The sequence below is a fragment of the Amborella trichopoda genome, chromosome 9, assembly GCF_054954075.1.
Source record: "Amborella trichopoda isolate Santa Cruz 75 chromosome 9, AtrichopodaSantaCruz75HAP2 v2.0, whole genome shotgun sequence".
Classification (NCBI taxonomy): domain Eukaryota; kingdom Viridiplantae; phylum Streptophyta; class Magnoliopsida; order Amborellales; family Amborellaceae; genus Amborella; species Amborella trichopoda.
Genome location: NC_142344.1, coordinates 54,508,767 through 54,523,750, shown reverse-complemented (window position 1 = coordinate 54,523,750; position 14,984 = coordinate 54,508,767). Strand labels below are relative to the sequence as shown.

The 14,984-nt window shown below is 35.8% G+C and overlaps 1 protein-coding gene across 5 annotated transcripts; it reads left to right on the top strand.

Annotated features, from left to right (window-relative positions):
* Positions 1–763: 763 nt before the first annotated feature.
* LOC18447850 (AAA-type ATPase family protein) lies at positions 764–14,725 on the top strand. 5 transcript variants are annotated; one of them, XM_088846269.1, is made up of 14 exons: positions 764–1,041; positions 1,264–1,579; positions 3,264–3,355; positions 3,503–3,522; positions 3,614–3,839; positions 3,920–4,015; positions 4,112–4,227; positions 4,314–4,394; positions 6,511–6,634; positions 10,622–10,671; positions 11,511–11,601; positions 11,801–11,836; positions 12,431–12,523; positions 13,787–14,725. In XM_088846269.1, exons 2-14 carry the CDS (start codon positions 1,266–1,268, stop codon positions 13,804–13,806), a joined length of 1,359 nt encoding a protein of 452 aa, XP_088702395.1. In that variant the 5' UTR covers positions 764–1,041; positions 1,264–1,265; the 3' UTR covers positions 13,807–14,725. The 5 variants fall into 5 exon arrangements, 4 of the variants coding, with proteins under 4 accessions (XP_088702395.1, XP_011628396.3, XP_088702394.1 ...); XM_011630094.3 differs by having other exon boundaries at positions 12,431–12,528; XM_088846268.1 differs by having other exon boundaries at positions 12,410–12,523.
* Positions 14,726–14,984: the final 259 nt, after the last annotated feature.

Genomic DNA, 14,984 nt, shown 5'->3' with positions numbered 1-14,984 from the left:
AATTATTTGTGGTTTTTAAAATTTATTTATTTATTCATATTCATGATCTCTTTTTTAAATATTACATGTTCTTAAAAATTAAATCTTAAAATCTATCTCCAAAATAGATTTATTAAGAGACCCGCATTTCTACATATGCGGGCGTGATCGCATAGAAACCGGTTCCTTTTATTAATATTATTTTAATATTTTTAAAATTTACTGATCAAACTAATCCGATCAATGAACTAATCAATTTTGATTGAACAAGTACCCGCTCCAATTGGCTACCCATTCGATCTCATGACAATGGCATGTCAAGGAAGTCACGTAAATATGTGTCCAAGATCTTGCCCCAAGAGGGAGCACATAGGCGTTCGACAAATTGAACCGGACCCCGTAACCGGCCAAGGGTCAAGTCAGCGTGACTTAGAAACTGGTCGGTGCACCCGGCCTAGCCTGACAAATCCCAAGCGGGGCAAAAAGTGTTTTAAAAGTTAAAAAATACAAACTAAATCTCAAAAAATATAAAAAATATATTTAAAGCATACTTAAACAAAAACATATCCAAATGAAGTTGAAAACCAGTGGAAAATGTATTTTAAAAAACTGAGTATTTTAGAAATTATCTAAAAAAATATAACAATAAGTATTTATGAACAAACCCATTTCAAATTTTACTAAAACGGTTAAAAATTTAAAATCATTCAAATACACGTTACAAATAAATCCCTTATTTTTTGAGATTTTATATAATATTTTAATTTTTTTAATACAATCCAGCAATCCACTTGATCCCCAAAACCGACTAAAATCGGCTCCCCTAGGGGTCGGCCCCGGACCGGTCTATTTGTCGACGAATAGAGGGAGGCTCCCGCGCGGAGCGAGAGAGGACGCGCCGCCGCACCCAAAGACAAAGCTGTGTTCCCAACCGTGCATATCGAGAGAGAGAGAATCTCGCAAAGTGCAGCTTGTATTGGCAGAGTGGTTGTGTAGGGGATTGATATCAACGCGAAGAATTCCTCCTCTGCAACTTTCATGAGTCCATCACCTTTCCTACTGGTAAGCGATCCTAAATTTTCCTCTGCGTTTTGTGCCTCCTCAATTCATCGCATTTCGCCATCGCTACAAATAAAAATGTAAAATCTCTCACTCTCTCTCTGTCTCTCTCTGATGAAAGGACCTTTCTCGCGGTACTGGATTCCTTCACTGTGTTTGTTGCTTGCCAAATCTGAACCCCCCCCCCCCCCCTCCCCTCTCTCTCTCTCTCTTATTTCTTATCAGGGATGAACTTCTTCAGAGAGTTGTTTGAGTCTTTGGGTGCTCTCTCATCAAGCTTGTCTTCCACGGACGAACCCTCTTCAACCGTTTCCAATCAAGGTCATCACAGCATGGAAAGCGTTGTGCCCTCTGTTTCAAAGCAGAAAATCGCACAAAAGCTCAAGGGATACTTTGAATTGGCGAAGGAGGAGATAGCAAAAGCTTTTAGGGCAGAAGAATGGGGTTTGACTGAAGATGCAGTGATTCACTATAAAAATGCTCAAAGCATCTTGCTCGAAGCCAAGACCATCAAGAACAGTGCCTCAGATTCATCATCAAGGTTCAAGCTTTGTTTCTTCCTTTATCAAGACATTTTCATGCCCATTTTTCTATTTTTGTTTGAAATATTGCTTTTATGTCCTTTGGGGCTAATTTTTTTCTTTTCTTTCTCATAATTTGTCCTTCTTTTTAATCCATTTGAGAAAGGAATGATATTTCCTCATGGAGAATCATATTTCCTCATGGAGAATCTGAATTTTGGCTTTGATTAAAACCCATTAGGAAGTGGATGCATTGCAGTTGTTTATGCGAATTTGAGTTAAACATGAAGAGTCATTTGTTGCCACTGAATTTTGTGGTTTCCTTGTTTTATTATGCCGAGTTTTTTGGATGGTTATTGAGTGGTAAACCTTTTGAAGTGATTTAGAGTTCCAATTTGCAGTCACTGCCATATATCATTATTGATGGGATACAATTTAAACTTTAACTTGCCAATTTTATTCGATAAAACTACATGTCTGCTGCCACAAAGGATTGGAAAATTCTAGTGAGTTATATTAAGTCAAGTGGTGTACTTCCTAGGAGACGTGTACCAAGACCATCGAGTGAAATTTTCCTAGAGCGATCGGAGTAAGTTCCTTTGTCACAGCACGCGCACCGGTTGTGACACAAGGCACTGGGCTAGCCAACAATTCTCAAAATGCCCAAACCACTGGGCTAGCCAACAATTCTCAAAATGCCCAAACCACTGGGCTAGCCAACAATTCTCGAAATGCCCAAAACCGTCCGTTGTACTTTCATGTGCCTCCACCCTAAGAATAGGGTCACCCCCTACGGCAGGCCAAAATCACTGAAAGTATATATAGAGGGGAGCAGTCTTGAGTGCCAGGCACGGGCCAGTAGGGTAAATATCTTGGCAGAAATTCTTGTCAGCTGCCCCAATTTCCACCAGAGTACCGATTATGAAGTTGCTTATGTGACACGGTACAAAGCTGTCTAGTTTCATTTACTTTACCTTTTCATTCTTTTGAATTGGAAAGCTTAATTAAGAAATTAACAAAACCAAAATCACCTAAAGTAGAATACACATTATCCTTACCTTATACCCATTGTTTGTTCCAATGTCTATGTAATGAATACGGTGGGCACTGACTGTGATGCTATGTGGGGCTTGTGGCAACTTGCCCATGTGGGCACCTAACATCTCTATAATCTTTTTCCTGTTGATTTTGGCTCCTCGTTAATATTCCTTTTGATAGAATATTCCTTTTTGGACTGCTTACTCTTGAAGTACTGCTAGAAGCCTCATCCAATCCCAAGAGTGTAATTTCCATGTAACAACAACTTATCTGTTGCCTTTTTTGTTCACAAAAAATAGGAATTGAGACAGTTTTCCTTGTCTTTAGATTAACAATTTGTTGGCATTGAAGATTTTTTTGAAAATTGTTGAATTCTTGGTAATATTTAACCCTTTTCCATCCAAATGATCAAAGCGACTTGTTTTTTCGTTAAGGAGAAACTTTGCAATTGGCATGGAATTTCAAATGCTTAATTTATTCTGTGTACAATCTCTTCTTGAAAGCGTAAAACCTTGATGTCTGATCTGTGAGGTTTAAAACAAGTGATATGAGAAAAATTCAAAATTTGATTCGATTTAGGGGCAGGTTGAGAGAGATTACTATTCTCTTAAAATTAAGAAAGGTGTCCTTGTTCCTTATTTTATATATGTATGTATTGTTCCATAGTGATACAGAACAGGTGAAGCACTATCATAAGAAGATACTGAAATGGGAAGGCAATGTTTCAGAGCGTTTGAGAGTTCTGAGTCAAAGACAAGGTATAAAGGATTCTCTTTCGTTCTTAAGATCATAGTCATAAAACCTAAATATTTTGCTTGCTATGCTAATGCAATGACGTGCCTTTTCCTCTTCTTTATGTTAATGATCCTCCTTTTCTTTGTTTCATGGAATGGTTATCTTTCCAGGTGGTTCATCACTAAAAAAGGTATAGTTAGATTCCTCTGAAAATGCAAATACCAATTTAATTTCACTTACATAAGCGTTGGGTTTATTATTGCACTGTTTTTCTAATGCAGACTACCTCAAGTCATTTGCCATCTGCAGCAGTTGTAACGGCACAATCTGGGCCCAACAAAGTCACATTACAACAAAATGTTTTACCAAAGAAACCGGCAGTAGCAGATACTATTGGCAGCTCAAAAACTAAACAAGAGACTTTAAATGGTCATGATGCCAAGTTGGTTGAAATTATAAACGATGTGATTGTGGACCGTAGTCCTTCCGTTAAATGGGAAGATGTTGGTAAGAAACAAATGCATATGTAGTGAATTTTTAGGTAAAACGTTGCAGGAATTGGTTCATTTTCAATTCCCTTTTTTCAGCTGGTCTTGTTAGTGCAAAGCAAGCATTGTTGGAAATGGTTATTTTACCCACTAAAAGAAGAGACCTGTTTACTGGTCTACGAAGGCCTGCTAGAGGTAGTTTCTGAGAGGCCGAGATGATTGTCCTTAATCTTGATACTTTTCTCTTTGTGTTTGGCTTTTTTATGGCATATTTTCTTTTTTCTCTTTCAGGGCTGCTTCTCTTTGGTCCACCTGGAAATGGGAAGACCATGCTTGCCAAAGCTGTTGCTTCTGAGTCAGAAGCAACATTTTTTAATGTTTCTGCATCTACATTAACATCAAAATGGGTATGTTTTTGAGTTGTCTCCATAGTTCTTGTCTTTCCTATATATGTTCAAGAAAAGCATTACAGATGCTTCTAATGCCGACACAGGTGGGAGAGGCTGAGAAGCTCATGAGAACTCTTTTTGCTGTTGCCATAGCGAGACAGCCTTCAGTGATTTTCATTGATGAAGTATGATCTTTATTTCGTAAACTTCTCTTTATTCCTGCATTTAACTTATCATTCATATTCATGATTTGTTTCTAAGTGATGGAATTAGTTTGTCTTTCGTAATGGTGTAATCATCTCTATATTTTGTTAAGCATGATATTTTTGCATGATGAATAACATTTATGGTATTGACATTTCACACCATTGGATCTATTTTGTTGACATTTTGTGCCAATTTGCTCCAGCTTCCTTGCATTTCTTAGGCATGGAGGAAGCGATCAGATGCCAAGAGCTATGATGGTACTAGTGCCATGAGTTGCAGTTTCATTCATAATTAAAGGAAATTAGTTTGTTAAAGATTCATCGTATTAGGTGCAGCAATTTAAGTTGTGTTAATCTTTCAGTCTCTTGCTGTAGTATATACTTATGGGAGAGCATGCTTTTAAAAATCGCCAATTTGGATTGGAATCAATCGATCTGGATTAGGATCGTTGGATAATCTTGGTAACCTGGAATTGTCCAATTCCCACCATTTTTAATTTATTTTTAATATTATTTTGTTTCGTTGTTGTTTGACCCTAGAGACTCAGTCATTGTGGATTGGAATTGCCAATCCGGATCGGCTGCGTGGGTGACCGAGTTGGCCACCTGATCCAGGTTTTAACTTTTAAAACACTGTTGGAAACTTAGGTACTTCATACAAAACTCCAAGGGCATAATATGAACTTGTAATGTATATAATTATGGAGTTTTGAAAGCATGTGAAATGCTTTCTACAGTATTTCCTAAAACTTATTTATAAGATTTTAGGTTCTCTGTTGGGTATGGGAGCAAAATTTAATTTTTATTGTGGCATTAGAACGAAAATTAGTTCCAATAGGTGAAGTAACAGGCTTAAACTCATCTTACCTATTTCCTTGTACAAAGCCATGCATTTTGTTGTGGCATAGAGAGATGTGATGTTTGTGAATGATTCCCCTATCCTGCATACTAGCATATCCTTCACAAATTCAAGAATAATGAGCTTCAAACCTTAAGTTTGGCACACGTGGTGTGGTATGCTCTTTTTTTTTTTTTTTTTCTAGATCAATCTGTGTAACTAGCAGTTTAAAAATCTGCTTAAATATTAAAGAGACATGGTCTTTGGACTTCTTTTTTGACCAAGACTTAGTCTTTGGACTTCATCAAGTATATCCATCTACAAGAGGACAATCTTTAGCGAAACTAACATAACTCGTGCTGATCGTTGACCGATTGGGTGTAGGCTCTCAGGTATCTAGTGTACTAGAGCAAATCGTAGATAGTGGGTTTGAAATCCTTAAGCTTCACGTCACAATCTTTCTTTGGACAAGGATGAAGGTGGCATTTACTCGTAATGTGATCCTCGCTTGGCTATGGGGTTCTTCAAAGATTTTGAAGGATCAGTTTTGGTCAAATGTTGGAATACTTGAAAAAGATATTGGGAAAAACTTGCTGGGAAAAGAAACAGTTCTTGACAATTTAACTCCAATTGTCTATGGCATTGAATAAATGAACAACATTGCCATAACTACAGCTGCTACTTTTATCCCACTACGAATGTTTTTCTCTGCATCATTTATAATAGGGCCTCCACTTGCACTGGTATTTCCAATAGTGCCTAGATTGTCCATTGATTTACTTAGTTCACACTTGTGCTGTAATTCCTCATTAGACAACATCAAAGTGAGCCACCACTTCTCCATAAAGCCCTTCTACCTCCTGTTTTGAATACAATAAATGAGTAGTCATTTGATGTATCGACATTTTGCTGTTTTCATTCATTTCCTATTGTAATCAGAATGAGTATATATATTCAATTGCTAGGATCATTAAGTCATGAGTAGTGAGAATGAATGATTCTCTTCTATATGTGAGAATCCGGAGCATCACTTGTCATATATGATGATAGAACCCTTTTTGCAATGAAAATGGAATTTGCCATGCTGTGGACAAATTCTCATCCAAAAGATAATATTTCAAGAAGTTCCATTATTGCTTCAAGTAATTACTAGGTTAGTTGTTAGTTATTGGTTTTCTATAAGGTGGTTTTGTTTCCTAATGTTATCTTGATATTTCTGTATCAGAGTTTCAATGTGATTTTAGTTGTGACTTGCAGATTGATAGTATTATGTCAACGAGGTTGGCTAATGAGCATGATGCAAGCAGAAGGTTGAAATCTGAATTTTTAGTCCAGTTTGATGGGGTGACCTCTAATCCAAATGATTTGGTAATTGTCATAGGTAAGCTATTTAACTTGGCTTACTAACTTCGAGAGAGAGAGAGAGAGAGAGAGAGGAATTTTAGTTTCATTGATTTAACTTTGTGATTTTGCTCGAGATACTTTGTTCTTTACTACTTGTCTTTCTGGGTGGTAGAGTTTGGGTTGTTTATATTTGTTCTTGAAGTCATTTATGGTGTGAATTTCCAGGCACCTTTTTATGTTTCAATGAAAATATATGGTTAAATGTTAATGGAGAATGACTTACAAATAGATGGACACTCTATTAGGCGGCCCTGTTTGGCTGCACTGATATGCGCAACCACAGCATGGAGTACCCTAGTCCAGGAAAGAGGCAGACCTTTCTGTTCAAAGGTTTGCCTTTATCTTGGTTATTTCTTATTTTTTGGCTTAAGCCTGTCAAATTCTGTAGCTATTTGGCACCATCCTCATAATGGTCTGAATGTATAGGTCCACTGTATGTGGTGCTTATCCTCACATTGAAACAGGGACTTACTCTCAAAACAAGAAACAACTTGACTAAACCCTTGCCCAGTAGTTGGGCAATTACCCAAATGAGTAAGTGGGACTAACAACTAAAAGACTGAATCTTCAAATATTTTTGTACAATATCTTACTACATGAGAGAGGCGGAACAAGATTCTTGTAGCCGACCCTAAGTAATTGGGATAAGGCTCGGATGACGATGATCTTATGACGTGAGAGAATTCATAAGACTTTTTTTCTTTTTTACAAAACTAATTCATAAGACATTCAATTATTATTTAAAACTATACACATTAAAACATTTCTTATGTTTGATTTTATGGCAATGACTTGATCAGGTTATAGATGATGGAATGCATTTATTTTGATCATTAATCTGGCATTTTAGCAGCTATTGTTTTATTTTTTTCCATTTTAGAGATGCTATCATTTTGTAGGATTTATCTATTAAACAGGTGATGTTTTATAATAACAGTTGAAAAAACAAACAAATGATTAATGCCTTCTATGTATAAAGAATGGTGATTTTTTTTATTTTTTATTTCTTTATTTTTTTTTTTTTTGTACTTTTAGCTAGCAATAAAATTGTGCATCTAGAGTTAATGTTCACTAAATATCGGATGAAGAATTTATATCATCATCATCATCATCATTCGGGCCTTATCCCAATTATTTGGGGTTGGCTATGCGAATCATATTTTGTCATTCCTCTCTATCAATGGTCGTATCCTAAGTCCAACCGTAAGTCACCATATTTCTTCTCATTACTTTCATCCATGTCCTTTTTGGCAAGCGATATTTAGTGAACATTAACTCTAGATGCATAATTTTATTGTGGTGTTGTTCTAGGTTGATGCTGCACATGGCCAAGGTACTTAAGCCACTTCCCTCATCTTATCACCTATTGTAGCCACCCCTAAGTTCTCTCAAATATATTCATTCCGAATTTTATCCTTTCTTGTCTTGCAATTTATCTATTTCAACATCCCCATCTCAACCAAACTCATTCTATTAATATGTTGTTTCTTAACGGCGTAACATTTTGTTCCATAAAACATGGCTGGTCTTATGGCCATCCTATAAAACTTCTCCTTCAGTTTCATTGGTATGCAGCGATCACATAAAACTCAAGAAGCACCCCACCCAGCTTTAATTCTATGTACAACATCTTCCTCAATCTCTCTGTCCTCATGGATTATCGACCCCAAATTTCAAAAATAATTTATTTTAGGTACTTCTTGGCCATCAATCTGAACTACTACGTTGTTTCTACTCCTATTATTACTAAACCTGCATTCTGTATAATTTTTCTTAGTCCGGCTTATTTTAAAACATTTAAACTCCAGAGAGTCCCTCCAAAAGTTCAAACTTTACGTTGACGCTGTCTCTAGTCTCATCAATCAAAACTATATCACTTGTGAATATCATATATTACGTTACCTCATCCTGTAGATGCCTAGTTAACTCAACCATAACCAAAATAAAGAGATATGGGCTCAACACTAACCCTTGATGTAGGCCTACTGTCACTAAAAACTTGCTTGTCTCTCTAGTAGTTGTCCTCCTTTTAGTTAGCGCTCCTTCGTACATATCTCTCACCATGTCGATATATCTTCTAGAAACTCCTTTCTTTTTCTACACCCTCCAAATTAATTCCCTAGGTATATAATTGTATGTTTTCTCTAAACCAATAAAGACCATGCAGAGGTTTTTTGCTCTTCTCCCTAAACTTCTCAATCGTTTGGTTAAGTAAGAAAATATGCTCAATTATTGACTTTCCTGGCATAAAACTGAATTGATTTTCTAATACACTTGTTTCATGTCTTAGTCGTTGCTCAATCACTCTCTCTCATAGCTTCATATTATGATTCATAAGAAGTTAATTATGATCTTTATTGTCATAGGGGCTAAGTTTTCCCTTAGCCAAGCACTACAATGCCAAGCTATAGTTGACCCCAAACTAAGGCAAGCTAGCCTTCCACAAGTACACTCAAGAGGAATAGAATAAACAGGCACTAAAGGCAAGTTCAAGTTATCAAGAAGGGTTGTAGTCTGCTCGTATTTCACTCTATACGTTGTTCGTATAAGCCATGAATGCCCTTTAAGGATCCGGGCCAGGGGTTAATATAGCCTTGATATGCACCCACATACGCTTACCCTTCAATAAAAGGCCTTTAAGGCCTGTACGACCATTACTACCCACCACCTGGTGTGGCAGTTATAGCAGCCCATGCCCTACCATCAATTGGTTGTTAATGCCCACCCAAGCCCATCTACATATGCACTCATCCTATCTCACATGAGTTATGGTCATTTCACAACCCATATTTGGGGCGATTACAAATTTTGAATTCAAATTCCACACATTTGTTTTGGTTAACTGAAGTAGGGAAATTTGAGGAAGCAGTAAAATCAGCAAGAAACAAAGTCAAACACAAACACAACTCAAAATAACCTAGGGTTTCTTCTCCATACCTAAGCTAGGGTTCCAGAAGTCTAAGCTTTTTTTTTTTTCAATGTAAAAATCATGTGGAATGACCCTCTCAAGGCCCCACACACCCCTTACATATTATAATTCAATATTTCAAGTACAAAAAGTGTCGAAATAGATAATACATTGACCCATATATCCTTACATAACTTAAAATTCGTAATGACACTTTTTTCCCTATGAACAGTACTCATGAACAGTAATTATGAATAGTACTCATGAAGTAAATAAAAAAATAAAAACCCTAGAATCTATAAAAAACTAAAAAAACTTTAGAAATAAACGCTAAAATTAAAACTATAATATACATCCCTTCAAATTGAATAAAAATAAAAAATAAGAATAATTTTGGCCTCCATCATTAACACACTTGCCTTGGTGGGTGTGTGGTTTAGCTACACCTCTTGCAAATGGACCTTGCCCATGGTCTCATCAAGTCATGCTGCCCATGGTTCGACTATCCAATCCTCAGCCTCTTGGTCTCCGTGGTCCATGCCCCTTGTCCAAGGCCTTGCATCGAGGTCCTTTGCTGCTAATTCACATGTGCAAGCGCATCGGGGCACTGCACTACACCAGCCTCGCTTCCTGCCCAAGGTCAATTAAGGCAGAATGTACTCACCTTATATAGGTTTCTTGGTCTAAGGAACTGGTCCACCAAGAGAGATAACTAACCTGCCTAAAGTTGCACTTGTCTGTATTAAAATCTAAACGCTCAATTGCTAAGGTGGTTCCCTTTGCCCCACTTAAGCCACATGGATGGCACTAAGGAAAGGCACCTAACACATGCCATTTATATCTTGATTTGTATTTCCATTTGGAATGACTAAATATGCTCATTTGGAACAACTACATTTTAATGGTTCCTTTCATTAATGGATGTGACATTAATTTAATATATTTATATATGATATTAAAATTTGCATTATAAGCTGAGTGAAATATTAACAGTTTCAAAAAAAAAAAAAAAAAGCTGAGTGAAATATTATAAGTTGTACTGGTTTGATGGTGCAGGTGCAACAAATAAGCCACAAGAAATCGATGATGCAGTTCTTCGGAGATTGGTCAGTATTTAATATAACACTTGAGTTGCACCTGTTATAGCTGGTCTGGTGTCTACACATAAATTGCATTGAGTTAAGATGGTTATATGTCATGTATGGAGATTTTAAGATTGTATCAGTGAGGTGAGGTATTAATGTTATTGATCTCAAGTAACCTAGAGAAGTACTGAACCATGCAATGTTTGGGAATGGTGTTTGTGATCTTTTTAATTCTTTTAGGGTCAGTTTGGATATGGTGTATGAGTCCTATTGGGTATGGGGCAAAATAGTGTTTTAAAGTTTCACCCTCATCCCTGTTAAGTTCCAAAAAAGCGAGGCTGAGTTACTCTTAACTATCGGTCCTGCACCAAATGCTGAATAGAGTAACCCCGCTTATAAAATATCTGCATCGAAAGCTTGCATACAATACAAACAGCCTGTAATTTATTGATAAATTAAGGTGCTAGACACACTGCCTAAACTTGAGAAACTACATAAACTCTTGTCTTCTTCCATGGCCATGGTGAATTATTTATAGGATGTGTAGCATGTTATTTTGTATGGGGTTTTTTAATCTAGTATGCGATGTTTCCTTTACTGTCATTATTTTATTTGTTGGCAGTGTCTTTGTCTTTTAACCTAGAGACCCTCATATGCATTCATTCAGATAATAGAAATACCGTATGGATTTCTTTCAATCGTGCACTTCTTTAGGAGCAATTGAAATTCAAAAGTAAATATAAAAAAAGAAATTTGACATTTGTTTATCAAATGAATCATACTTAATGATGTTTTTCGAGAAGACTTCCATTAATGTGTTACTTATCTGATAAAAAAATCTGAATTAAATTTCGAACTAGGTGAAGAGAATATATGTACCTCTCCCAGATGCAAGTGTTCGGCGTCTTCTCTTCAAGCATCAACTTAAGGGTCAATCTTTCTCATTACCTGGTAGGTGTTTTGTAATCTATAGTTTTGCATTTGATAGAATGATGCAAAGGAAAAGATTATGCAGTTATATTTGTTTCTTTTCGAAATACTGCAATGATTTTTGTGCCTGAAAAGAAAGTTATTGATATGGTCTTTTAGACTTCTTTCAATTGACTGTTCAAGTAACATATTCCAATTTAACACTGGGTTTCATGTTCAGATGATGATTTGGAAAAACTAGTGATGGTGACAGATGGTAAGCTAATTTCTTTTGTAATATTATATATATATATATATATATATATATGGGTGCAGTTTGCATACGGATGCATCTGTAGGCGTAGAGATAAGGTGCACCTTCAAATTTTATCATGGTATATAATTTTGATGTAAAATGTTCTTAGGATTATCTCAAAATCTTTTTTTATATCTAATTATAAAATTTTAAATTTAAAAAATGGTTAAAATCTAAACATATGAAAATCTTGAAAATGGACGGTGTAGATAATAGGTTGTAAAATGCACTATTTCTGAGACTTAAAATCTTTTTATTTTTCATAGTCATACATCTCGATGTTGAGATGATCAATCAAAGGGTTTTTCAACATTAAGGCTACCTTTTCCGATGGATTTTTGAGGGGCATCCGTAGTTCTACATTATAAGTTAGCATCCTTATATAAACTTTTTCCTTGATATATATATATATATATATATATATATATATATATATATATATATATTGAACATACTTATAAATGAGCACGTGTATGTACTGGATCTCTTAATCTTTTCTTTATTAGTAACTTCTATCCTTAAATAATATGGCAGTTGTCTTGTACCAATATATAGGATATTCAGGTAGTGATCTGCAAGCCTTGTGTGAAGAAGCTGCAATGATGCCAATCAGAGAACTTGGGCCAAACATTCTCACAGTAAATGCAAGTAGGGTGGGTGCTCTGAATCATTAATTGGCCTGAAGTATATTTGAAGTTGATACTTATTGTCTAATCTTGTGTACCTGTGCCGAAAATTCTTGAAAATAAGAACCACTCAGTTCGTTTTTTGTAACGCTGAATTTCTGATTATGGGAACTTAAAAATGCAATTTTTAAAGGTAAAATTTATTCTGTGCCAATAGGGTATGTATTTTGAAAAAGCAAATGCATTCTTTTTTTTTCCTCTTCTTTTTCTTGTTATTGAATATTCAGCAAAATTTTGTGAAATCTTAAGAACTTTCTGTGTCATTTCCAGTTCTTAAAATTTATCGAATTTTGACATTTTCCTTAGGAAACTATATGCATTATGATTTTGTCGTACAATGACTATTACTTTAGATTCTGTAGTCTTGAGTTCTGTAAACCATCTGCATCTTAGTCTTATATAGAATAGAATTGGAGTCTATAGAATTGGATCGTATCTTATAATCATTCCTAACCCACTTTGAATCTTATTTGTATTTGTAAACTCCTCCTTTTCTTTATCAACACATGGATACAAACGGACAGATCCATCAGCTTGAATCGTCACTCATCAAAATTCAATGGATCTGATTGCAATTAATTACAATTTTTTATCAAAGGTTGATTGAATAGAAGGAAACCAAATGAAATGAGAATGGTTAATGGTTACATATATATGGAAGTAGTACGTTCTTTTTTTTTTGTCGCATGTCGCAAACAGATAACAATTGTTATTCAAATTATGACATGAATGGGACAAATGGGATCTTTTAGGTTTTTTCCTTTTTGTTTGCTTTTTTCCTTTTTGTTTGCTTTTAGAATTCCGTTGACATTTTCTTAATTTCCGTATGTATTCATATGAAAAGCCTTTCAAATAACTAGGGATTGGTAAGAGAGTGTGGTATTTTCTCTTGGCCTAAACAGTTATTCATTTTCATGTTTCTCTTTCCAATGTCTAGTAGAAATTCCTTTTCTGTTTCTTGTTATGCATGTGCTTGTCTTTCTTGGAAAATGAGCCATTTAGGACTGCAGTGGAAGCAGATAAGATATTTTCTTGCATCTATGACTTGAAAATGACTGCATGTGCTTGTATTTCTTGGAAAATTTAGTCATTTAGGGCTGCAATGGAAGCCGATATGATATTTACTTGCATCTATGACTTGACAATGACTGCATATGGGTTATTGACTCAGGTGCATAATATGTTCCTTTTCCCATGTAAAATGGTTTCTTTCCACGTTTCCCAGGTACGTCCATTAAGGTTTGAAGATTTTCAGAGGGCAATGACTGTCATTAGACCAAGCTTAATTAAAAGCAAGCTACAAGAACTAGAACAGTGGAATGCAGAGTTCGGTTCCAATTGAGAATGCTAAATGAGGTCAGGAATGCTTTTGCTTCTCCTATTTGAAGTTCAAATGCCATTCTAACTGGTGTGCAATGGAGGTAGGGCTCTCCAGCGTGTTACTGGTTGCATATTGCTCTGCTAACCAAATACTGAATATAGTTTTTGCGAGACTGCTATTTTCATTTGGGACCACGGGATCAGATAGTGATACATGCGAGCGCGTAAAATTGAAGAACCAAACCAAGTGGAGAGAGGGAATCATGTTTTTATGTGAGCATGATACTGTTGCAATATGGTGGCCTGTTATTTGTTCTCCAGTCAACCTTATGGTGAGGAGCTGGGCAGTGGTCACTTGAGTAATCGTCTAAGTTGTGCAAATTTCGAACTGTGAGGGTCAATCCAAAGCGGTCAATCTGAGGTCCTATAGAGCTTAATCTAGATATGTGCGTAGTCCATATGCACAGCAATTTACGGAAGGGAATGGAGGATATGGGAATTTGGAAATGGCCATATAATGTTGGGTTCAAATAACGACATTTATTTGCACAAAAATGTTTGAGGAACGTTGTTTTGCATGTTGGTCTCTTCAAACATTCATTAATTAGACTCGGTTATAGGGTTTGGGATGCTCACTCTTTCTGAATTGCTTCCCCTTCTTCGGCTTGATGCTTTGGCTAAGCCAGGCTAACCAGATGTGAAAAGGAAAAAAAAAAAAAGGTGCGAATATATGGTTTTGGAGGACCTAGCATGTAAGATTTTATTTAATCGATTTGCTTAATCGTGTACATTGGAAATGCTTGTAAATATTTATGAGAAATCATTGATATGATTTTATCCTCCAGATTGTTGTTAAATGTGTTTGCCAGATTTCTGATCGAGTATCCATCAGTGGACGAGATTTCTAACTGGTATTCACTATTCAAAATGCATTCCCATTCTGAAATCCAAAAGAAAAAGGAATTCTTATTTGTTTATTTTCTTTATTGCTGGCTTTCTCTCATAAAATTTGCTTATCAAAAGAAAGCAAGTGAAATAATGCATATCATGCATTGAACCGTCTACTAAGTAGGAACAATATTAACTGAAATATCAACGGAAAA